The 25,812-nt window shown below is 36.6% G+C and overlaps 1 protein-coding gene across 1 annotated transcript in view; it reads left to right on the forward strand.

Annotated features, from left to right (window-relative positions):
- HOOK3 (hook microtubule tethering protein 3) overlaps positions 1 to 25,812 on the forward strand; it is an 88,456-nt gene that overhangs the window by 32,120 nt on the left and 30,524 nt on the right. The window contains exons 4-11 of the mRNA XM_074166684.1: positions 5,192 to 5,242; positions 8,096 to 8,228; positions 10,539 to 10,606; positions 17,831 to 17,893; positions 19,335 to 19,418; positions 20,687 to 20,850; positions 23,052 to 23,192; positions 24,818 to 25,019. Coding sequence (XP_074022785.1) covers positions 5,192 to 5,242; positions 8,096 to 8,228; positions 10,539 to 10,606; positions 17,831 to 17,893; positions 19,335 to 19,418; positions 20,687 to 20,850; positions 23,052 to 23,192; positions 24,818 to 25,019 — 906 coding nt within the window. The remainder of the gene's footprint in view (positions 1 to 5,191; positions 5,243 to 8,095; positions 8,229 to 10,538; positions 10,607 to 17,830; positions 17,894 to 19,334; positions 19,419 to 20,686; positions 20,851 to 23,051; positions 23,193 to 24,817; positions 25,020 to 25,812) is intronic.

Here is a 25,812-nt window from a genome sequence, read left to right on the forward strand (position 1 = left end):
AGTTGAAAAAAAAAACCCCAAAATGTAATGTGCAGGTAGTTCTACTTTGTGGAACAGTGATTAGGAGGGCCTGGTAGAGGTTAGCGTAGGCTTGGTACAGCCCTCCTAACTGCTGTTGAAAGAGATACTCAATCATGCAATTGCTAACTTTTAATTGGATGCTGTGTATGGGTGATAAGCAAGGATATATGGGTCAGCTTTCACTATTTCTTTTGTTCAGCAGTTCATTTTCTAACAACTGCAAGAATGCAGTCTTATTAAAAATATTTTCCCTCTTGATGTACTGGTTTAAAACAAATGTATAAATTCATAGACATGTTGTTATTCTTGATTTCAGGGCAGGCTGGCTGACTTGAGAGATTGAACAATGCACAGGATTGAAAAAGGGAAACATTAGAACGCAGGGGACTTGCAAAGTAGGAAGCATTCAAGCATTCAGTGTTTTACAGCTGACCAGATCTTTGTCTCCTGTGTTTAGTAGAGAAACATGTTGTTATTTCTATGGGGTTAAAATTTCTGGGGCATAGCATACATCAGTATACTTAACAGTTTATGTGTTCCCTTGGGCTGCAAAAATCCCTTTTTCTCACTGCTGCCCTTAGTGCAATTTTATGTTGTGGTTAGAAAAAAAAACCAACCCAAAACAGAAAAGCAAACACGTATCTCTTTCTTGGTGTACAACTGAACACTTTAATATAGTCAGAGTTCAAACTGTGTACACACTAGTGAAGAAGGTGGCATTTTGAAGATAAAACTGGGAAATAGTATAGAAAAGAAGTCTGTTGCCAAGACTTTGCAGAAATGAAATTTCCTAATCAAGAAACAAGAGTGGTTCAGTGTCAAGTCATACAGGAATACCAGTAACAGAACAGAAATTTAATCAGTTATTTATTTAATATACACATGTAAAATTTGGCAATTGCAGAATAAGTTGTCGAGTGTCTAAGGGACAGAACGGGATGGGATAAAACATTTTTATTTTCTTTTTCCTTTTTTCTCTCCCTGTTTCTTCCATTCAGTGTGATTGTACCTAGCTTGGGAAAGGAAGGAAATACATTGTTCAGCTTGAATTCTGACTTTTTCTTCTGGGCTTTTCACTTTGGCAGTCAGACTACAGCATAAGTTTAAAGCACAATTGTATCAATGTTTATAGTAGCAAGCTGTGTTTGTTCCATTACTGAACAGCACAATCAAAAAATAGGAGCCATTAGGCTTTCTGCAACTAGTACAGTTTGAATGCCTTGTGTTTGATACAATACTGCAAAATGGAATAACCAAGGAAATTAGAGCACAGACTACTTAGTGCAATAATCTAAGTGAACAAACCTGATTTTTGAAAATTAATTTTGACTCCCTGCAGTTGTACAGCTAGGTTTGCCTGAATTCTTCTACAGCACAAGCTGGGTTGGCTGGTGGAGTAATGGAAGCTAGTTTTCAGTGTACAGTATCATCTTTCTGCTACTTTCTTGTTCCTTTTTAAGAGAAGGGATCACTTATTCATTAGCTGCCTTTTAGAGGTTTTTTTCTGGTAAGACTGGAAGCCTGTCATGTGAATGTTTTTCTGCAAGCAAGAAGCAGAGATTATAGGCATATTGTAAGCCATCATTCATTTCTGTCAAAAATATAATTAGCAACTGATATATTTAATTCTGTTTCGATATACCCTTAATTCCTGAGTCAACGGTGTCTCCAAATATAAGTTTAATGTGGGAATGCTCTCTGTGTTCAGAGCCACATTTAATTATTTCTTTCTTCTCATTTAATTCAAGGAATTGTCTGTATCTGTTCTTTTGGGGATTTCTTTCTGCAGAAGACAGATTGGAGGGGGATGACCCCCCCAAGCTAGTGGTATCATCTCTATGTGGGCTCCATTTATAAACAGTGAAGAGACAGGCTCCTGCAGAATGGAGTTTCTGGTAAAAACCTAATGTATGTTGTGGGAGCAATGCATGCACACTTTCTCTCTCCTTCTTTCCCTCCCTTCCCCCGCTTTTCTTTTAAGTGCAGCCAGGAAGAATATGTACCTTAATGACATATCTGAAGTTAACTGATTAAGAGTTCTCTCATCAATTGCAAGTGTGCCCTAGCAACACTTCCAGAGAGGTTATAAGGTTCTTAATTATAACCTGTGTGAAGGGAAATAGGTCTGTGCATAATTACCCAGGAAAGATACTGTTGATCAGCATTTCAGAACATTGGGGGTCCCATTAAGACACCTCAGGACCTGAAATGTACAAGGGTAAGTCAATTTACACAGAGCCTTCAGCACAGACAGGATTTCAGTCATATATGTGATATAAGGATAAATGTGAAATTAGGGACTGGCTATCATAACGTTAGAGAGAAAACAAGAGGTTAAATAACACATACTCCCTTTTTGTCAGCAATCACAAGCTTAAGGGCACTTCTACTCTCCATCAGGCTGTCCTTTTGTTGCTCAAGTATATTCATAAAGAGAGAAATCTAAATGGACTACCCTTACAGACCCTTAGTTTGGAACCAGTAAGTAAATTGTAATTAAATAAAAATAAAGATTTCATGTGACAGGTGGGAGAAAAAACTCGCAAACATTAAGTCGTACAGTGTTGCCAGATCATGTGTTGCCTTCGGTAACCCAGGACACATCATCTCTGCTTTCATCGCAGTTTATCAGGTTAATGCTATGTAATAAGCATCAGTCTCATACTGAATGGGGTGTACTAACTACTTTCATACTACACTACTGGCAAGATGGCTGTAAACTGAGACGGTAATGATCATTTAACATCAGGAACATCCACACATCTCCACTGTGGTTATTAATGACATATAGGTGTTCAGAGAATGAATGATAACATGCAGGTTGTCTTTGTGGATGCATTACTTCAAAGTGGATATCCTCTCCTTGGTAATAGGAGACTTGGGAAACAAAACAGGAAATGACAGATGGAAAAGAGATTGAAAATGAAGAGAGATTTATCTAGAAATAATAATCCATCTATTATGAGATGTAACAACTTTTAAAGTGGAATAAAGCATAATTGTAACTTTTTTTTTTTCTCAGTAAGTTTCATGCCTTTTTCCAACAGAGGTATGGGTGCAGGGAGTAGATGTGAAAAGGATTGGGAGGGTAGTGTACGTGCTTTGTATGGAAAAGGAGGAAATTAGGTTGCTGATGCAAGCAGATAAGCGTCCCATGTGATTGTGATCTGACCTCCAAAGGATAATACAGTGCTCTGTAGTCATGATCAATATTGGAAATTCTGTCTGTTGTGTTCTGTCATTGCATGATTTAACAGTCTTTGTTAATGAGTTACAGTTTGGTTTTCCCCGTGTGCATAAGAAAAAGAGAAAAAAAATTCTGAACAACCATCACCTGCTGTGATTTAGAATCCTGATGTAACTGGTTGTCTTTAACACTTTCTTGAGCTGTTGTTCATTTTTATTCATGTCTGTTGGAAGTCTTTCTTTTAAGAACTTTTGCTATGACCTGACAAATGTTACTGGAGCTACAGAGTTGAATCTCAAAATAGAAAACACTTGTGGTAGTTTCCCCATGATGATTCTATGCCAGTGTCAGTAGAATCATCTAAGTGCATTCACTCCTGATAAGTTAAAAAAAAAAAAAAATCAAGAGCCCTCCAAGTAGTACTGAAGATCATTGTTAAGTTTAAGCCAGTCTATAAAAAAGCTGCTTTGGCCTTATAACTGTCTGATTATGTGCCAGATGCAAAGACAGTACAGTTAACTCTTGAAAGCAAGTTATCCTAACGTTGTTGTTTGTCAGTGGAATAAAATAGGACCTCAAAGGTTTTTTTTTTGAGTTTGCTTGCTGTTTTCTTTTTCCGAGGATGCTGCCTTGTATGTTAGTCTTGATGATAGATTTTGATCAGTATTGATTTTGTTCCAGCATCTCAATTCTAAGCTCTATGAAAGTTATATGAAGGAAGATGACTTTTCGAGTTTAAGGGCCTTTAACTCAAACAATGCTTACAAGGAAAGGGGAAGACAAGTATTTTGTAGACGGGTACTTTCCATTTTGTGTCTCATTTTTTGGGATTATGTTCAAGTTCAAGGTTCCTCACAATGTTCTCATCGGTAAACTGGACTTAAATTCAGCAACATGGCCTTTGTGTTTCTGTGGCACTTTCTCCAAAAGACTCAGGTAAATTACAAACTGGAAGATTTTAATGAATCAAGTTTGAAAATTATATTCCAATCAGTGCAGTATTTTTTGTGGTGATTTGATATCAAACTAAAATTATTTACATTTCTTTAAATTCTTTGATCTGTTGCAGACTTTGGTTATGATTGTGCATAGCCTTTGAGAGGTGGTGGTGATTGCTTTTGGGCAGACAATGAGAAGATACTGGTAGTTCTTACAGATACATGATGTGTTATGTGTAATATTACAAAAATAGTATATACTTGGGATTAGAAGGTGTAAACCTGAAAGAAAAATAATTATTATGCTGTTATGAGAGGGAGAGTAGATGTTATTATATACTTCCTATCATGTAGCATCTCCAGTTCTCTTTCTAGTTTGTCAGAATATTTGATGTGTCACTTTTCAAGTCTAAGTGAATTTTTGTTTCTTATATAACTTAAAGTTCAGTGATTATGGAGACAATCAGGATGTACTTATATATTAATAAGTGATCAGCTTTTGCCACTTGTTTCCAAAAGTGAGTGGATTAATAGGAGTAAGGTAATCAGATCATTATCACTTCGGATATCATGGATAAATCTTTTAGTGTGTGTGTGTGTGGCCTGTTCCTTTCTTGGGTTTCTCTTAGAAAAGAGACTGGATTTTGCTTCTGTCACCTAATTTTGTCTGTTGACTGTGTTAAGTTCTGAGTTTGTCCCTGGATTTCAGTATTATGTATCCTAACTGTTTCCTGTAGTGTTTCCTCAGATCTTTTGGAAGATAGATGACTTTTGTCAGTGGACAGAATCTTGTATCTAGGTATTTTTGGAATGTAATCAAGAATATAGAAGTTATAGTGGGTTTTAAAGACAGTTGGGATTTTAGAATTTTCACTCTCCCTTCATTATAGTGATTCTAAATTTAACTGCTCAAACAGAAAGTCTTTGTGCTAATAAACATAATTCTATGATTCTTTTGTGTAATTGTTCTGTGATTGCCTACTTTCTAATAATTTCTCTAATTTATTCCCTGTGTTTATGCTGTTTCCTTCTTCTTCTCGAATAGGTAAGCAACCTGAAGAAAATTTTGAAAGGAATATTGGATTACAACCATGAGGTAAGAACTGTTTTAAGTAATCTACATCTACATTCCTTTTTTGTTACATATTTTAGTTATCCTGTTTAATGTAGATTATATTCTACTGATTAAGGTCTGGATTTTTATTGCAAAGTATTCGGTATACAAAGTGTTTTGTGGCCTATTATCAGGTGTTGGCCTTCTCTAAATCTTCTCACCTACTTTATTAAGTACTCAGAGCTTCCAGAGGAGTCTAATATGAAAGTTCTGTCATACAAACAGGATGTCTTTGCTGATTTATGATCATGATTATGTCCTTGTGATGGACTTTAAGAATACCTGTGTTTGATTTTTTTTTTTTTTTTTTTTTTTTCCCCTCCTCTGCTCCAACTGAAGACAGTCTCTTTCCTGTTTGTTCTTGAGGAGAGAGTGTAAAGAGCATTTTTAGCTCTTTGGAGCAGAAGGTATATAAATACTTCAGAGAGGAAGATGTTTATTAATAAACAGGTCTTTAAAAATAAACAGATTTTCAGAAAGAAAAAGTTAGACTCATAAGCTCATATTCAGTAAATGGTCAGGTATCCATGTTGAAATAAATTTTGAAAATTGATGGCTAAGCAAGCTGGTCATAACTGACAGTTCTAGAAAAAAAAACGAGTAAGTTTTTTGTTATAGAAAATTAATATCACTATGACAAAGTGATGCCAGCTTTTTTTTGGCTAGTTGGTATGTATGATGATTCAGTTTCTGGTGTGAAAACTTTACTACTAAGCAGGTTTTGAGCTGTTTCAAACTGATTAAGTTTTGCAAAGGTAATGTACATTTTAAAGTTTGACTGGATTTTGGGTTGGTTTCTTTGTTTTTTTCTGCTGAGGCAATGCTTGTGATGATAATGGAGATGATCTGGATTGAATCCTGGTTATGTTTTCCTCAACCCAATTCCCTGTCTTAGGGGTCATCTTCTACAAAAATAAAGATGTGAATGTATATGGGGTTTACCTGATGTAGCTAAAAGCCTTTGAAAAGTATATATGCTGGTTTTTCATCTTCAAAAATTAAAAAAATTGTATCACATTCAGGAGAACAGTCTTTCAATAGCTATCTGACATCACTGTCTTTGTCAATTATAGTACGGGAGAACAAGAAGCCCAAGTTACCTGTTTATAGCTTGCATGCTTTGTTATGCCTAGTGATCTTGCTGCAGAACTCTGCTGCTCTGGAACTGAAACTTCCAATTTTTTGTAAAGGTCTTTTGTATTCATCTTTTTAAAAAGGGAGAAAAGACTCTTTTTCATCTCAAGATATTTGTTGCAGAGTCTATCCTTCATTTTCATATTTCTTTTGGATTTTTTGTTGTTGTTGAATTAAAATTGTGTCTTGTGTATTTCAAAATCCTCTGTTTACACCTTGCATCTTTGGCTTCTTCGTAGTGCCTCTTCCCTTTAGCTTTCTTCAACAGCAATTATATTATCAGTAACTATGAAGCTGATGTAGTATTATTAACTTAAATCCAGCATTGCATCTGAAAGAAATTCAGGTACTACAGATCAATATAGACACACATATCAGATTTGTATAATTCAAATAAAATTGTGTTTTACTGTATTATCACAGTCTATACACAATGACAATATTTCCCATTATGCTTAATGCATTCACAGTATTCTTATTTTCTCTCAAGAATGACCTAAAGGAAGTCTTTTCCAATAGGAGTGAATCTGGGTCCTTTAAAGTATACAGAGATTTTTAGTAGTGTTGGTGCTAGTTCTTTGAGAAAGCTGTTTAAAAAAAAATAATGCCACAATACAAACACTACCATATAAAACAAGAAAAAACTCAACCACAACAATTCCACAAAGCCCAACCCTGCAAAACTTTTGAATAGCTTGATTTCCATTTATTAAATGTTTTTTTTATAAATACCTTTACCTGATTTTCTGTTTTTCTTGAGTATTAACACAAAAAAAAGGCATCCAGCAAACAACTGATTCCTTCCATAGTCATTGTTTCTTTATTGCACGCTGCTAAAGAACTGACAGTTTCTTTTTATCTGCAATTAATGTGTCAGAGATGTGTTTAATTCCATATTTCATATTCATATTTTCAACCCCCTGAAAGCTCTTTATGAACAATTTAGCAGAATTGTTTAATTCCTTCTACTGACAATCATTAATGTAAATCCTTTTTAATTATAAATCAGATTACATTAATTGTAAGTCACATGGGGGTTTTGGTTTGTTGTTTTTTTTTTTTTTTTCTGTTTCCTTTCTGCACGTGGGCTGTTTAATTATGTATTGTACTACTACCTCAAATTTTCTTCCATGGAACTAGCTTTTTTAGGTCTGAGACTTGCTAAATATCCTTAAATTGTCTAAAAGTGTGAGGCTGAGTGGTGGAGTTGTTTTATTGTCTTAATTTTCATCCATCAGTGCTAGACACACATATATGTGAAATATTTCAATTTCTGGTTTTCTAGTGGTAAGAAATGTGAGATCCGTGTATAATATTTTATGCTACGTAAAGTGTTTTTAGGTGTTAGATTTTTTTTAATGAATGCTTTAGAAAACAAGTCATTATCCATATATTGTTGATCACCACGGAAGCCTGCCTTTGTTCACCTTTCTTACATGAAGAAAAAAATCTTGCTAAGTTTGAAACTAATAGTTTCCTATTAGTTGAGACAGTCAGATTTGTCTTCTCCCAAATATTAGTTGTGTCAAGCATTATGTTTTAATAGTTGGATGTTAGGTGTTAGGCAATTTGGTTTGTTTTAAAGGTGGATTGACAATTATGTTAGAGTATGGGTGAATTTCTCATGTTGATTCTGAATCATCTTTGTATTTTGAAATGTGTGTAGTGATACAAATATGCATGTACTGGGTCTCTATGCAGATTCTGGGGCAACAGATTAATGACTTCACCCTTCCTGATGTTAACCTGATTGGAGAGCATGCGGATGCTGCGGAGCTTGGGAGAATGCTTCAGCTTATTTTGGGGTGCGCTGTGAATTGCGAGCAGAAGCAAGGTATTAAATTTTGAAAACATGTTTTCTTCCAGGCAGTGAATGAAAATTCAGCTTGTTGTGTAACTACTGAAAGGAAAAATTATATTTCTCAGGTTGCTGTCAGAGGCAAATGTATTTTTTTTTTCAGTGATGATATTATTTTGTCATAATAACTATTGTTTTCTTATAAGCTTTGCTAGTTTTTGGAGTCTCAAACTGTGGAGCTGATTTTGCTCCCAACATACATATTTTCAGTTTTTGTTTGCTGAGCTAAAATGGCACTCTAGAAAGAAGAATTCTTGGACCAACCCTTTAACCATTTATGAGCTATATTTGGATAGTTAAGAATAAAAAAATGTCATTGTTGCACTATTCTTTGAGATTAGATTTTAGGAATGCATTCCAGTCAGCATCTTAATACATGGCCAAGAGCCATCAGTATGACTGGGGGTTGATCTGAAGATTTGTCTGATGTTATTTGGAATACTGCAGTTTCTGGGACTTTTCTTGGGGTTGCAGACCATGCCCTTCTGGGCAGCAACTGAAGACCAAGCATAATACCTTGAAGGCATCCAGAATTTCACTTGGGGCATCTGTCAGGCAATTGAACCCAACTTTTGCAGTCACTGAAAGAGGCTGCTGCCTCTCTTGACTCCCAGAGGGCCAACTGTGTAACTGACCTGCACAGGTAAGATAGGGACCCATTAATTTTTCCTGCAGATGCCACCGAGGATGTGATGAACAATGGAGGCGCTTGTTGAAGTGTCCCAAATCTCATGCTCTAAGCTTGGCTTGGATGCAGGGTGTCTTATTGTTCCCTAATCACCTTAAATTACACTTATTTTAAGCCAGGTTAAGGTAACAAAGCAACTACAAACATTTATTCTTAGCACTCAAAACAGGAAGCATAGGAAAATGTTTATAAAATACACCTGTGGGTAAATAAAACTGTTTATTGTATTTATGTTAAAATCACGTCATGTATCTGTCTCTTCCTGATTTAGTTCTTTTTGGTTTCCTTTCTGACAAAATGTCAGCAGGGTTTCAGACCTTTTGTCTTCCTCTTGCATGGTGTGTCTTAGCTTTAATAGCTAGTTTCGCTTTTCCAGTTTTCTCAGGTGTCTAAATCACTTTAATTTCTCCTTCTGAATTTAGTTTTATTCTTCCCTGAACCAGGAGACAGTCTGGCTACTGTATTAATTAAAATAGACGTAATTTTCTTCCATGAGTACATAAATAACTGTTTTATTAGGCCTCCTGCCCTCTCTGTTTCATGTAAAATTATCTTCCTTCCTTTCGGTGACTATTTGTCATCCTCAAGTGAGAAGTGTATCTTATTCCTGTGTTTCTTTTACTCTTTCAATGCAGACATTAAAAACATACATTTGAAATATTGGAACAGTCTAGTTTTATGTATTTTAAGTGATATTTAGCATGAACTAATTAATCACTTTAAGGTCAGTGGTTTTTAGCATCTTCCTCTTGGGCAAATCATTGAAAGAATGCAGGTCACATGTAAAAGTGATCATACCTGCCTGGAAACCACATGATACTGGGCAAATCATAAACTCCCTGACTTGCTCTAAATGCCAGAATTTGTCCTTCTAACCACTGTCTCATCTGACAAGTTACATATAGGTGAGGAATGAAAAAGTGGAGGGGACCTATTTGATATAGCACAGAAATAACAACAGAAACCAAGAATGGATATGAAAATGCCTTGAAATGAGGATGCTGTAGGAAGGCAGGACATTATTGTTAAACTTGTGGAAAAGGACAACCTATGCATGGATTGTATATTTGTATAGCCTGAATAGTTTGGGAGCAAGGTGAGAAAAGGAGTATAAGTAGTTATTTCAGAAGTGTGAGATGCCAGAGGGAAAAAAAGTAGTGACAGTCTTGTACTTTTTTCATTGTTACAGAGTTCCAATGAGCCTGTATTTATGTAAATAAATAATATTTGGGTGACAGAGCCCTGGAACAGGCTGCCCAGGGAGGTTGTGGAGTCCTCTTCTTTGGAGATTTTCAAGACCCGCCTGGATGCAGTCCTGAGTAGCATTCTCTAAGCAATCCTGCTTCAGCAGGGGAGTTGGACTAGATGATCTATATGGTCCCTTCCAACTCTAAAAAAAATTCAGTGAAATTCAGTGAAATTCAGTAAAGTCTGGTGAAGTCTTGTTGAGTTTGTTGGGGTGGGACTTGACTGGTGATTCTGCATTTCAGTCTCATCTGTGGCACCTAGTCATTTTGAAGGAACGATGCAGCTTCTGACCTCGTGTTCTGTGTGGCTTTAGTTTCAACAGTAACATTTCATAATGCTCTTATTTTCAGAGTACATCCAGACCATAATGATGATGGAAGAATCAGTTCAACATGTTGTCATGACAGCCATTCAGGAGGTATGCTGGGATGCCCACAGTGTGTAAAAGTTCAGCCTTTCAGTATCTCACATAAGTATGCATTTTCCCACTTTAGAAAAACTTAGTTGGAAGTAAAGAAAATAAGAGGCATAGCTTTTGCCATTTTAAGTTGAAAAATATTTTATTTTTCCTTAGAAAAACAAATCAGTAAAGTTTGCTTTATGTCAAGGAACTCTGGTTGAATGTCCCACTTTTCTTTAAATCTAGAAGATTGAGACTTCTAGATATTTTTGATATTGGGTTCCCTTTCCTTTCCCTTTCCCACCCTGTAGCTCCTCAAGTGCACTAGACTGCTTTTATATGAGCAACGAAATACCATAGAATTTTTTCAAAATTTGTACCTTGAATACCTTGAAATTGCAAAAGTCCATGAACTGTTGTTTGGGGTTTTTTTTTTGTTGTTGTTTTTTTGTTTTTGGCTTTTTTTACTGGACAAGTGAATAGAAAGAGAAATGGATAGCCAAGTATTCTTTTATCAGCTATAGTGTTATGAATAGGCATTTGTGCTAATGTGTGTTTTGTGTGTAATGTGTTTTTACAAGTTAGTAAGTATACTGGAGTGTATTTTCTAAAAGTGCTGTTCAGTAGTAAATTAAAACCACAGTGAAAATTAAACCACAATTTTAGTGACCACTATAGCCATGAAACCCCCATGTGACTTTTTAGGAGCCCAGAGTGCCTGTAAGTTAAGTGTGTATCAGTCTTTATAGATGGAGGTTTGCTATAGGGCAAGCCACTAAGGAAAGCAGGAAATCGATGGTAATCCCATTTCGCTGTACTGAACAAGAGAAACTAAATTCCATATTGAGCTCTAGGGCAATTACACTTTTCTATAATGTCTGAATAAAGACGTCAGTGAGCCTACAGGGACGCTGTCCCCTATTACCACTTTGACCAATGCTGTCTCTATGTTTTCAGACATCCTGTTGTCTGTGTGGAATGCTATCTGTAATATTGCAGAGAGGACTTTCGAAATGAGCATTGAAAGAATCGTTATGCTAAATCATCTTCCAGTTAGTGCTGCCAAGTACCAGTTTGCCTGAGTTTTTGAATATTTTACTTTTGCATTCTTTTTAACTGTAATACAATGTTTTGGTGGATTTTTCTAATATCCTCTTTTATTAAGCCCAACTTTCAGCATCACTTTATTCTGCACTGTCTTAAAATAGTAAACCTCTATTTTCCTCCCTCCTTCTCTTGAAAATCTCCTGTGTGATTTTTGTAAAAATCTCCTTCATTTGATAAAATAGCCAGATCTGAAGCAGCCCACAATTTGGGGGATTTAGTGAGCAGGCATTGAACTTGTCTAGTGTTTCTGCCTTTTCTCAGGGATGAGGAGTAGGAGTGGGGAGAGATCACAGGTTAAGGTTCTGTTCTTCTGGAACAGATTTTTGAAACTTAGTGAATCAAAAAGCTTACTGTTCAGGTACTGGTGCAGTTCTGAGTGGTTTTAATGCTGCCTTCCAAGCTGCTTAGAAATCCAAGGCATTGAGAACCATGAGGAGGATCTCAGGTGCTTAATAAAGAGTTCAGAAAGTGTCTCAAAAACTTTGAGACTCTTTGAGAGCAGGACCTCCCTCCATTATTTTTCAAGAGTCTTGGAAGTCTGGAGAGGTCCCAGTCAACTGGAAGCTAACAAGGGTTCTCCTAGTTTTCAAGAAGGGAAAGAAGGAAGACTCTGGTAATTACAGACCTGTCTCACTTAAGTGCGTGGCAAAATTATGGAGAATGTTATTCTGGGAGTTACTGAAACACAGTGCAGTCATTGGTCATAGCCAGCACAGGTTCAAAAGGGGAAAACCCTGCTTAACCAACTTAATTTCTTTTTATGACAAGGTCGCCCATCTAGTTGACCAAGAGAAGCCACTAGATGTGGGGTTTTTTTGATTTTTAGCGAAGCTTTTGATACTGTCTCTCACAGTATCCTTCTGGACAAAAAGTCCAGCATGCATTTAGGTAAGACTAAAATATTCTGAGTAAGCAATTTACTTATGGGTCAGGCCCAAGAACTATAGTAAATGGGCTTATATCAGGCTGGCTGCCAGTCACCAGTGGGGTTCCCCTGTGGTCAATTTGACGGCCAGTGCTCTTCAATGTTTTTATTAATTATTGGGGTTTGGGTTGACAGTAAGTTGCATATGAGTCAACACTGTGCCCTGGCAGCCAGAAGGGCGAACTGTGTCCTGGAGTGCATCAAGCGTAGCACAGCTAGCTGCTTGAGCCAGGTGATTGTCCCACTCTATACTGCACTCATGCAGCCCCATCTTGAGTACTGTGTGCAGTTTTGGGTGACTCAATGTAAGAAGGACACCAGCGTATTAGAGTGTGTCTTCAGCTTCCTCAGGGCAGGCAGTAGAGGAGGAGGTGCTAATCTCTCTCTGGTGACCAGTGACAGGACACAAGGAAATGGTGTTAAACTGAGGTGGAGGAAATTCAGATTGGACATTAATAAAAGGTTCTTCACTGAGAGAGTGGTCAGTCACTGGAACAGGGAAGTGGTCACAGTAAGAAGCCTGTCAAGTTCAAGGAGCATGTGGACGATGCTCTTAGTCATATAGTTTAGTTTTAGGTAGTCCTGTGAGGAGCAGTGAGTTGGACTCAATGATCCTTATAGGTCCCTTCCAACTTGAGGTATCGTATGATTCTAACAAGAGTTTAGATCCAGAGGGTCTTTTAAGAGCTGCACCTGCAGTCAGTGTCTGGTGAAACTTCACTGGATTTAAGGAGGTTTTTTCCATTTCTTGAATTCAGAGCAGCTCTCAGAATTCAAGACACTTGGACTAAGCAATATATACAAGACATCAAAATAAAGTGCCTAGGAAAATACCTATATATGCATATTTGAAAAGTTGGTATGTCACCTAATCTAAACATTTCAAAGCATTTGACATGCCAGGTACTCTTTCTTCAAAATTAGGTATGTAAAAAGACCTCTCTAAGCTTTGCTGATGTATTATGTAATCCATTTTTCTGCTTCAGCAAAGCACATATAAATGTTTTTGGTACTTCTTCAGTTTTCGTAAATCATCTTACTCATGAAAATATTCCATGTGACACAGTAGAACAAGCCACTGCCCTGTTTTCTCTTTTTTTGCTTGAAGAAGCAGATTTTTAAAAGGAAGGAGCATTTTATGTTTTAAATTTTATTTTATTTTTTCAATTTCTTTTAGTAACTTGTGACTCTTCAGCATTTCCTTTCTTCATTTATTTAAATTTTTAAAATAAAATATTAAAAAAAAAATAGGCCTCTTGCTCCATAAAGGTTTTAAAAATTGAACAATACTTTTCTGTTATTTTTTCAGTGCGGTCAAATTGATCTGCTGTGTTGCCACCACCTAGATTCTTAGATTCTAATCTGCAGAAGTGCATTGCTAAATACAAGATGTGCACAAGATAGAGGAAGAGCAAGAATGATATAGCTATCAAAAATATTGCAAAAAATATACATGTATAAATAATATAAATTCTGTATTGTATATTTTGTAATGTAAACTCCTATATTCTGTTTATATTATTAAACTTATTATTACTTGCAATTAATATATTACTATGTATAATTTTAATTGCATAACTTGCAGATTTTTTTTTTTAAAGGCCAAAGGTTTTTCCATACAGAAATTGTTTTGGCCATTATGTATTTCTCTTTCCTTTCTTTTCCTTGACATCCTTTGAAAATTCTGCTGTCATTTTCCAAGTCTTTTCTTTGAGCAGCCAAGTTCATTATTGATGAGTCGTAGCTGAGGAAATTGTTTCCCTTTGCTGTTCAGAACATCTCTAAACTTGATCACTTAGCACGTGTCAGTCAGTGCAGGTCAATCTGAGAGTCAGGCTAGGCTCTTAACACCAAAGTACTAAAGGTAGCGTCAAAACTTGCGTGGGGTGCACAGCAGAAGGTACTTCCTGTCTGGATTAATACCAACTGTATTACTTCCATGAAGCAGAAGTTGTTTGGTTTTGTGGGTTTTTTTCTCCCTTTGTATTTTGTCCTGACTGTTTGAAGGTTCATCTTGTCTGAAATAAAAGGGGCTTTTGAATAGCTAGGAAATGACAGAAAAAAATTTTCCTTGGGTCTGGAGGAAGAAGGTGGTCCAGCTGCGTTAAAGGACTGTGTAATATATAGCCTTGATTCTTAAAAAGCAAGCAAATAAAAAGATGTTTTAAAAAAAGGAAAAACAACCTTCTGAATACAGAAGCTGGATTTTGACATTGTGTCATGGGCACTTAAATGAGCTTGTACAATATTAGCAACTTCAGAGGAAGCACTTCAGATAAAGCAAATGTTTTGAGCTTTTAACATCATCAACTAAGTGGTGCAGCTGCATTTGCAAAATCATGCAAATCATGTGTAGGGGGGAAAAAAAGCATTCATAATTCAGGTTATTCATGCATGCAGATTTTGTGATAGTTTTACCCCTTCCCTAATCTTTATGTATCCATGGCAACACAACTTGTTCACATTTCACAAGCAAAGCAGTTAAAAAGTGAAGGTTTTAATAATATAAAATTAGCAGATCTACAAGTATTTTGTAAGACATTGTGCCAAAGCTATGAGCATGAAAATGTATATATGTAATAATAAATGTAAAGGATTAACAGGGAATGACAACTGCTTCTCATAAAACTAGACAAAGAATTACAAAAATTGTCATGTTGTCCAGGTTATTGTACCATTTAAAATCCAGACTGACCTCTTCACCACAAAATAAGGTCTTTTGATTTTAAATGATGTTTTGATTACTTGAACAAATGCTTGTGCTACTTCTAGTCTTCACTCTAAATATGCAAAATATGTGAGTAATTTGACAATCTCATTCCTGTTCCTTGTCTGGTTGTACTACTGGATGCAACACAATCCCTTAGATTTCTGCTTTAGCATCTCCACCATATCACAGGCCATAAGGTTGAAAAATGCTTTTTGTTGCATTGGGTTGGTCATCTGCATATGTGTCTGTGGCTCTTGCCCCCAGTGCCTCATGCATAGTTCCCATGACATTCCTGATGCACTCTGTGGAGTTCAATTCACGAATTCTGTGTAACATTCACCCTACATCCACACTGTGTATCTCCACTGCCAAATTCTTTCCCAGCTAATGTCCTCTTTTCTGGATATTTCTCCTAAGGGTTTTCAAGGGTAGGAAGTTTTGGGAGAGATGGCAAAACCCACTGAAGAAGAAAGAGATTACATTATTGGCCTTGGCCTGATTCCTTTCCCATAATCTGTAGAAAGCAGCAATACCACAGTGGCCTCTAGTGGGTTGTGTGGCCTCTTGTATTCCTCCTGCAATAAATCTTGGGCAGGCCCATTGAACTGGGTTTCTAAGAGGAAGTTGTGCTTGGGACAGAAAGGGTGGTGGCCGTCAGGGACATATAGTTGTATACCGTTGTAGGCTGCAGGCAGCCTAGGACCTGCCTGTTGGAAGGTACTGGTGGAACGGGTGGAACTTACTTAAAGTGTGTTTGTGAACAGCGTTGTGGGATATAGAATAGGGTGAAGAGTTCTGGAAACACATTTAAACAGTAGCTAGGGAAATAAAGTAATTGAAGTATGTATAAACATCACAGAGCAGAGAGGGATTGGAAATTCTTGTTTTGGATGGCCAAATGATAATCATCTTAGAAAATGTGGCCCTGAATTAAATACAACTTTGTAATGCTGCTGTACAGTAAGGAAAAAGACAAGTGACTTCATTTTTCAGGGGAGAGCACTGGGCCTAGGGACTTTCTAATTACTGTTACAGAGAATCTGAGCTTCATGGAATGCTTCATTTCAGAGTAGCTTGTCATTATGAAGTTGTACAAAATGGAAGCAATTCAGCAGGTAGCAGCAAACCGCCAAAGTCTGGGAGGAGTGTTGAGGACAAATAGGTGAATTTATGCATGTGGTACGTGGCTAATTCCCAGTTAAGGAGATGGGGAAAGGGAGAGAAGCTAAGTGTATATATATTTGAATGATGTGAATGTCAAACAGAGGTGTTCTCTTATACATGGTGGTACAAACAGCAAGGATGGAAGAAGAAATGAAAGCTCTGTGCTGTGTATCTGAGGAACTTTGCCAATGAAAAGTAATGCAAAAGCACTGATTTCTGAAAGGAATAAAGGAAGCCCTGTATCTGGAAAGAGTAAGCAGGCTGGACAGGAGGCCTTATGAAAGAAATCTTGTCCTGATTTTGGTTAGAATAGGGCCTTTTTGATTGTAACTTCCATGAATCATGTCATTGGAGAATTCATAAAACATTTTGTGTTTGGACAGGGTAACAGAAACCATCAGTGTGGTTCTGTAATGCAGCCTTTTGAATTAGTTACAATATATTTCTTATTTGGAAGACTGTTTCTTTTTGTCTCTTAGAACTTTCAGTAATAACCTTAATAATAATACCTTAATATGTTTGCTGGAGGTGGGTGGGAGGAGGTTTTTGGGCTACAAATTCTGGTACATTTGATTTGTTACTTTTAACTAGCTGTGTGGCTCATCAGTGTGTTACTGAAAGAAAACATAGTTTCTTATCAGCCTTTTATCTTCAGTAAGAACATCAGTCAATTTAGAGGGCTGGCTTGCCTTTTTTTTTTCCTTTTTAGAAAAGTCATGGCTAAAAGTAATGTTTGCTAGTCTAAAACCGCTACCACCCATTCCTGCAATAAAAGGCTAATAGACAAGGAATTGTATTCAGGAGTACTATTTATAGACTTTCTTTTTAAATTTGCAAATTACAGACCACTCCAGAGCAGGAATTTTGACCATCTTTGTTTTGCATAATTATCTGAGGCGGGTAGCTCCCCAACTTTAGTTAAATAAATAAATAAATAAATAAATTGATGTGAACTTCCAGGTCATCAAAAAACCAAAAACCACTGGCAGAGAACAATTAAAGGCAGGTCTTGCATGTTGTGTTGATAGCTACCATCATTCCAATGCCACTTCAGCAAAACGTGTAGCAGAATGTACTGTCAGTTTCATCATAAATAATGAATGTGCGTTTTCAGAAGTAAAGGTGTAAGTTTTCTTTCATAGTGCTTTAAACATCATAAATTCTGAAAATTTCTTCCTTTTGTGAATGTTATATATATATAAATGAAGTTAAAAACTTCCGAATGAAGTCATGTTGAATCTCTCAAAAGTTAAAAATGGCTTAGTATTTTGTTGAAGGTTAGCTTTTAATATGAGTAAATACTTGCTTTTTCTAATCCAATGTAATCTAATTGCAGTTGATGAGTAAAGAGTCTCCAGTCTCTGTTGGAAATGATGCTTACGTTGACCTTGATCGGCAGGTATCTAAGACTAGATGTTTCTTTTCCTTCAATCATAGCACATCCGTGGCCAGTCATTTTGCTTTATTAAGAAGTCTGTCATTTTTTCTTTAATATTGAAAGGGGTTTGTGGGAAATTCAAATAAGGAATGGAAAACTAAATTTCAGTATTTCAAGTCCTTTTGCTTTATAAATTGAGCTTACTCATTTTGTGAATTTGATGAGTGAAAGACTCAATTTGGAAAACAAGTTTAGCTTAGCTGTATGTACACAAAACTGCAGACTGCTGCAAATCTTTGGGTATTAAGAAAGAAGGATAAAAAAATGTGTAATATTTGAATAAAACTTTTATCACCAGCTCCTACTTCCAAAATCGGTTTTAAAAAAAGCCTATAGATGTGGACCAAAAACCCTCAAAGCAGTCTGATTAACTGTTACAATACATAAGAGAAGTTTTCAAAAAGAATCCTTTCCTGTTTGATATATGTAAAGAATATGCAAAACCCAGTTGTTTTTACTAGCTTAACCTCATGCTAACACTCACACTTCCTCAGTTTTTTTCTCACTGAGAAGAAGTGTAGTACAGTGATGTTCCCTGTGTTCCTCCATCATGCTTTATCTGCAGAAGTATGTATATTCTGGCAGATGGAATGAATTTTTGTATGTTTACAGGCCTTTGAGAAATAAACTTGAAAAAATTAGATGTGATGGTGCCCATCTTGTGAAAGCCCATCTAAAATTCATGATATATAATAATACATATCTATATCTCTCTATATATAAAATGCATGCAGCTGTTTCATCAAGCCAATTTTCTTGTAGCTATGTTTTTTATGTTACCTTAACTGTAGTCATGTGCAAACTTGCAAGATACATATCTTTGAACATAAAACCTTTGAAGGGAATTATCTGGATGTTTCCTACTGCTTACAAGATTCAGTGCCCTTTTTCATGCCCTCACCATGTTACTTGTATTCCTGTTGTGCAGTAAGATAGCTTCCAGTGACTAGAGAGATTTTATCCTAATTGTCCATTCCCTGTATTCCACCTTCCAGTCCTTTCTGTATTTGAACAGTAGATTGAAAAGTGAAATCATGCACTCTTTGCATCTGTAAAGAAAAGTGGCATTGACAATTTTTTCAGTGTACAGACTTGATGAGTTCTTCAGACCCAAGTTCTTCAGGATTTTTTGTCTCAATTCATTGAATGGATGGGATAATTCTGATGTATTTTTGTAAGGCCAAATATTACTTTTAGGTATATTTACTTTTTATTGTAGCACAAAATGAACAGTAATCATATCTGCTTCTTTGTTTCTTTATAAGAGCAGAATTGCCTCAATTTTCCAAAAATTTAAGATATTACCTAAATGTAAAAATAATTTTGCAGTCATATAGTTCAGAATACTTTTAGACACTTCACAGAGGGTGATGAAATTATCAATGTTTGTTGTCTATGGTAGCTGAAGAAGACTACAGAAGAATTAAATGAAGCACTAGCAACAAAAGAAGAAATCGCCCAGAGATGTCATGAGTTAGATATGCAGGTAGGTTTGCTATATTGTGCATATTAATTTTGAAGTGGGAAAGAGATATTTTAATTTGTAGGCAGCTGAAAACAGTAAGTATAGTGTGGAAGCATAATTTTTAAAAGGGATATGAAATTGCACAGTAATTATTTTGCTTTACTTGTACTAGCAGAGTGAATTTCATTGTTTTCTTATCTTGATGCAATGTTGCCAATATTAAGATGATTCATACTAACAAAACTACTTTTTTCATTCAAGTAGGAAGCAGTTGAGCTGGGTGGTTCAACTCTTGCATTAGAGAACTAATAGAGATTATGCTGCACAATAGTTTCAGTTACGAGTTAAATCTAAATCAGAAGTTACTGTAGTCTATCAGCTCTGTCTGGATTTAGACTAAACCTTTCTATAAATCAAGCATACCTCATCCAGAAAGACATGGAGAGTGCTAAGTGGGAGCCCCAAAAGGCATTGCTGTTGCAACCCTACTTTGAAGTATAATTCAGGCTTTTGCCAAGCAGTTCTGTAACTGTTAGAATTAATGAAGCTGATTTGTGTGTCATGGTTGATTTTGGTGTATTTGATGATTCAAGCTCTTACTGAAGCACTTCCTTCTGTTGAGATGTTCATATTCTCTTTCTTCCCCTTCTCCTCCTGCATGTTAATTTTATTCTATTTAATAATATATGAACCCATGCTTCAGCTGTTATTTGTGTTGCAGTAGTTCAGGTTCTTTGCACTACTGCCTGTTTTCACAACATTGGCGGAAACTGAGTCATCATTTAGACTGTGTTCCTGTTTCAGGTCTACTTGCAATTGGCCACTGAATTAAAAAAAAAAAAAAAAGTTATGAAGGGCATAGCCATCCCTTGGGTGTCCAGGCTTGTCTATTCTGTGTGATTGAAGGCATTGTTTCTATTGGAAATCCATTTTAAAAGCGTTACTGTGGAGGGCTAGTTTTATTTGTTGGGAAAGTATGCAGACTTTACTATAATGAAGTTCTCTTTGGTGATAACAAAGACTTTTTCTTTAGATGCTTGTTTGAAATACAGTTAAGAATAGTTACATTTTCTGGTAAATCTGCCCCTACTGTTGCAGAATGGTGGTTACATCACATAGCAATTTAATAACCTATTAATGTTACAGTATATTCTTGTGAAATGGTATTATTCAAGCCTGTGTGTTTCCATTTGTGGGTTGTATTGATACTTTATTATGCACACGAAAATAAAATTGCTCTCTAAAGCTGGATAGCTCAATTATTCCAGTTTATGCTTTTATTACAACAGGTTGCAGCCCTCCAGGAGGAGAAGAGCAGCTTGCTTGCTGAGAACCAGATTTTGATGGAACGTTTAAATCAATCTGATTCTATTGAAGATCCCAACAGCCCTGCAGGTCGTAGGCATTTGCAGCTGCAGACACAACTAGAACAACTCCAAGAGGAAACATTCAGGTAGAAAAGCTACACTTGGTTAGGTTGGTTGGTTGGTTGTAACTGGCAACATGACTTACATACTTCTGGTCGTGCTGGCAATTATGAATTAGTATAATGGGTGGTATAACCACATTAGTAAAGTTTTGAGTGATGTACATTTTAAGGTTTACCTCTTTACAAGCTCCAGCCTAAAAAAATGCATCATTTCTTAATGGTGAAGTGCTGTGTAGATGTCACTCTCTACTCTGTGAAGTTATTTTCAATTGTTTGTGTGCAATCATTTCGCCCATGTTTTTCAAAATCAGTGAGAATGAAAAGTAGCATGCTTTCTTCTATGTAAATTATTCTGATTTTATTTTTAATGTGTAGGAATTCCTAGCTGAAAGTTTGCTATAGGCAGTACTACAGGTGATATTATTATACAGCAAAATGTATCCTCTGAGCTTGAAAACTAATTGTTTCATACCTGAAACATGGGGATTATCCTTAAGCAAGCTCTGCTTTTCATTTGGATTTCCTCTACATGTGGAAATACAGTTCCTTTTTAAATATTCTTTCTGGTCCTTTTGATTGTTGCTTTCAGGCTCTGTAAGCCTATTCTGCTGAACAAAGCTGGGCCACTTCACCATCATCTTTTCATTCTTGTTGCTGTACTTTCCCTATCCTTTGTGAGTGAAACCGTGGTATTTCTTTACAGTACCAGTTTTTCTTCTCTTTCTGTTTTTTTTTTTGCTGGTTGCCCTTTTCTGATTGTTATGTCAGCTGCTATGTAACTGCTTTTTCACCTGTTCTGCCGTTTTTCCACTTCCTTTTTCTAAGCCTCTTTCCCGCATGTTCAAACACACCCCTCTCCCTTCAGTTTCTTAAAAAATGTTCAGTGTTTCTCTTTCACAGCAGCTAGTGCCTGGTTTTCTTCTTTCTATACATCAACCATGTAAAGGAATAATGTAGTAATGTCTCTCTTATGTCCCTTTATGTCTCTCCTTATTCGTCTCCATGCTCTGGAATGATTCCTACCTGAGTCTATTATCAATTGCTGTTTGAACAGGTTTTCTCCCCATATGCAAAATATCAGCACTGCCTGTTAACTCTAGTTTCAGGTTTTGAAGGTCTTTTTAAACCCTTTTCATGAGACTCATCTCCCAACCTCCTTTGCCTCCTCCCTCCACCTTCATAGCAGGTGGTTTCTAATGGCAATTTGTGTGTGTTCCTTCTCCAGTTCTACCTGACCAAACAGGACATATGTGCAGCCTGATTGATGTCCAGTGTGGTGCAGCAGTTTTTTCTCCCAGTCTTGCCTCTTTATGTCCTTTGACAGTTCTGGTCTATCACAATCCAAATCTGTTGCATATGGTTTAGATGACCTACTGACTATCCCCATTCTTGTAGATGCTTTTTGGACTCCTTGAATTAATGGATAGAATACGTCTTTCTTTTTTCTTTTTTTTTTTTTTGTTTCTCATGCCCATACATCCTTTTCTGGATTGTTTTTATTTTAATTTCAGATAAAAATGACCATAGGACTTCATGTTCTAAGATGTATCCTCCTCCATTGCTTCAAAATGCTTTGATAAAGCTTCTTTTAGTTATTCCCTTTGTTTACTGCCAGGTTAATGCAACTTTGCCTGTGTATACTGTATGTTGGTAGTTCACTCCAGAAACTTTTGTCTTCTTGAGTACTTTACTTGCTAACTAGATAACTAAATGTATGACTTGGTTTTTCAGAGGTACTGAGTGGGCACAGCTTCTTTATAAGCAAATAAATAAATAAATGAAGCCACCTTGGTGAGAGCTCTATAGCATTTAGAACATCTGATAATCAGGTCAATATTATTGAAGGTGTATAGGAGTTGAACAGCTGAGCAAAATCTTAGGATTAAGACATCATGCTCAAACTCTGCATGCCCCAAGATGAAAAAAGGTGGAAATTTCTGCTTGAAATTCCTTTGTGAAAAATTACTATGACAGAAAAACCTCAGGATTTGTCTTTCTGAGAACATACATTACTTTGTTATCTTACAAATAGAAAGACTCATAGCAAATTGGGAGCATAAAAAAAATCAGTCTGCTTCTATGTTTTCGAATAAGCATATTGGGCTGCTGTTCTCCTTTACTGCATCAGAATGTTGTTTCACATGTTGTTAGAGAGGATGGGGAGGAGGAAAGGTAACTGTGGCTGAAGATGAGAAATTATTTTCTGTTTGACTTCATTTCTGCAGATTAGAAGCTGCTAAAGATGACTACAGAATACGCTGTGAAGAACTAGAAAAGGAAATTGCTGAACTGAGACAACAAACAGAAGAGCTTACTACCTTGGCAGAAGAGGCTCAATCTTTGAAGGATGAGATAGATGTACTCAGGTAAACTCTGTTCCATTAGCCATTTTTTAGCTATTAACTTTTAATCCATATAATTTATGTACTTAGTTTTCATTAGCTTTTGTTTAAATAATTTTGATATTAAATATAAATGGTTCTTTTGGATCTTCCGGTTACATACACAGACCACCACACAATTCTGCTTAAGTAAATTAATTATTTATTATGTGCCTAATCAATAACTATTAGTAAACTTAGCAATCCTACACCATCGTATGGTCATAACAAGTCACTCACTGGTCTCTTGAATATTCTCTGCTTGTCTTCATGACTTGGGCATCGGTTCTCACCAGGGAACTGGGCCCTTTCCTTTCCTGGGTTTGTATTATTTGGACTTTGGGTGGCGCTTTTGGTTCATCATAGAATGCCATCAAGTGAATGGAGGATTCTCCAGATTCCATAGGAAATTGAGTGTAAATCAGTTGGTTCTAAAATGACACTGGTGACAGTAATAGTAGTGTAGGTGTGGCTGATTGGGGATGAGGACTATTGTCCTGGCAGTGCACCAGGTGGATTGAAAAAACTCTGAAATGTTTTGAATGGAGTCTGGTGTTTCTTTTTTTTTGTTTGTTTTTTTAGAAGTGTCATGTTGTAACCCCGGTCAGCAACTGGGACCATGTACCTGCTCTCTCATTCCTGTCTCCTTTACCCCCCCACCGTCCCCAAGCAGGGTTGGAAGAAGAGGGAGAAAAGGAGAGGGAAACAACTTGTGGGTTGAGATAAAGATAGTTTAATAGAACAGTAACAGAAGAGGAAAATACTACTATTACTACTAATAATAATGGTAAATGAGTATACAAAAATAAAGTGATACAACACGTCACTCTCACCACCTGATGATTGATTGCCCAGCCCATCCTGAGCAGCAATCATGCATTCCTGCCCCCCGGGCCAGCCTCCATTTATATACGGACCATGATGTTTATGGTATGGAATATTCCTTTGGCCAGCTTGTCCTGTATATGCTCCCTCTCAGCTTCTATGGAAGCTAAAAAAATCCTTGGCTAATGTAAATATTACTTAGTGACAACTAAGTTATCAAGATTATTCTCATACGAAATCCAAAACCACAGCAGCTACTAGGATGAAAATTAACTCTATCCTAGCTGAAACCAGGACAAGAAGGAATCAGGCTCCAAAACTGTTGTGGTACTTCTGTGTCACCAAGTATGTGCTGCCCAGGAGATAGATCCTTATGATTTTATTCCTGACTATCATTAATACAAATTGAAGGACAGAAAATTTTATTCTTTACCTTTGTAAAATGCAGGATTGAGGATTGATTTAGAATTGAAAGGAAATGGGTGGGAGTGAAGGTGCTTTAACTATTATTTTAAGATTGGAAGCAGCTCAGGCTGCATTAGGAAGAGTGATAGTGTCTAAAAGTACCTTCAGCAGCAGCTCTTTGAGTTGACAAATAGTTATGGGAGGGAAGAAGACAATTTAAAAGTGAAAGCATTGGTAACAGGAGGATATGATTGCTTTCTTGGTCTCCCCATGATGTCTCAGAATGTCTTCTGCATTAAGGCAAAATACTGAGGAAGATTCAGGACATTTCATTTTGTTAGTTTTCAGAGTACAATTTTGGTACAAATCTGTTCCTCCAGGCATTCTTCTGATAAAGTAGCCAAGTTAGAAAGCCAGGTAGAGTCATACAAAAAGAAATTGGAAGACTTGGGTGATTTGCGACGGCAAGTGAAACTCTTAGAAGAGAAGAATACAATGTACATGCAGAATACGGTGAGCCTGGAAGAAGAACTAAGGAAGGCCAACGCAGCACGCAGTCAACTGGAAACATACAAGAGACAGGTGAGAACAGACCTCATCAATGCAACAGTTCTCTGTATTGTTCAACACTCTCTTCATAACGTGGCTAATGCCTCAAAGTAAAAAAGAAATTATGAACAGGTCCTTGTGTTTAGGAGACTTCCATGTTTTGTCGGTCCTTATTTCCTGCAGTTCTTATCATTATTTCAAGTTTGTATTCATTTGCCAATAAGCAGTATTTCTTACTTCTAAAAAATATCAGATGTTGAGGGTTTTTTTCCTCAAATTATTCCTAATTTTTAGTGGGGCTTGAATTAGAGCCTCTTCTTTCAGAAAAAGTACCAGCTTTTCTCTTAGAAATTTCCAGCAGTGAGGAGTGCCCCACAGCTGAGGTAAGTTATTCCTGTGGTTAAGTAACCTCTTTTTTTTTAAGGTTCTGGTTTGTCTGATACATCTGAATTTGTCCATTTATGAAGGGAGAAGGTTGCATATCATCCCTGTTGTTTATACACACCCAGCAGAGTATAAAATGTGTCACCAGCACACTCTCTGGAGTGAAAGGCCTCCTGCTCATCAGAGTGCCATGTGATTCTATTTCTGTAAAGGTGGAAGATGGGCTTAATCTTCTCTCTGCTTCTACTCTATATTGAGATGACATCATTCTGGGATTCTTGTTACAGGGCCAGGCAGAGCATGATTCATTAAAGTAGTAGTGCTTGCTCTGTATTTCTGCCTTCTCATAACCTTGAATGGTTGTGGCACAGAGGTCCCTATGCGTCATCTTACAGCAGAATAAAAATAGAGAAACAACCACTGGCAACTCTGCAAGCCCAGG

This window comes from Numenius arquata, chromosome Z (assembly GCF_964106895.1).
Source record: "Numenius arquata chromosome Z, bNumArq3.hap1.1, whole genome shotgun sequence".
In the NCBI taxonomy this organism is placed as follows: domain Eukaryota; kingdom Metazoa; phylum Chordata; class Aves; order Charadriiformes; family Scolopacidae; genus Numenius; species Numenius arquata.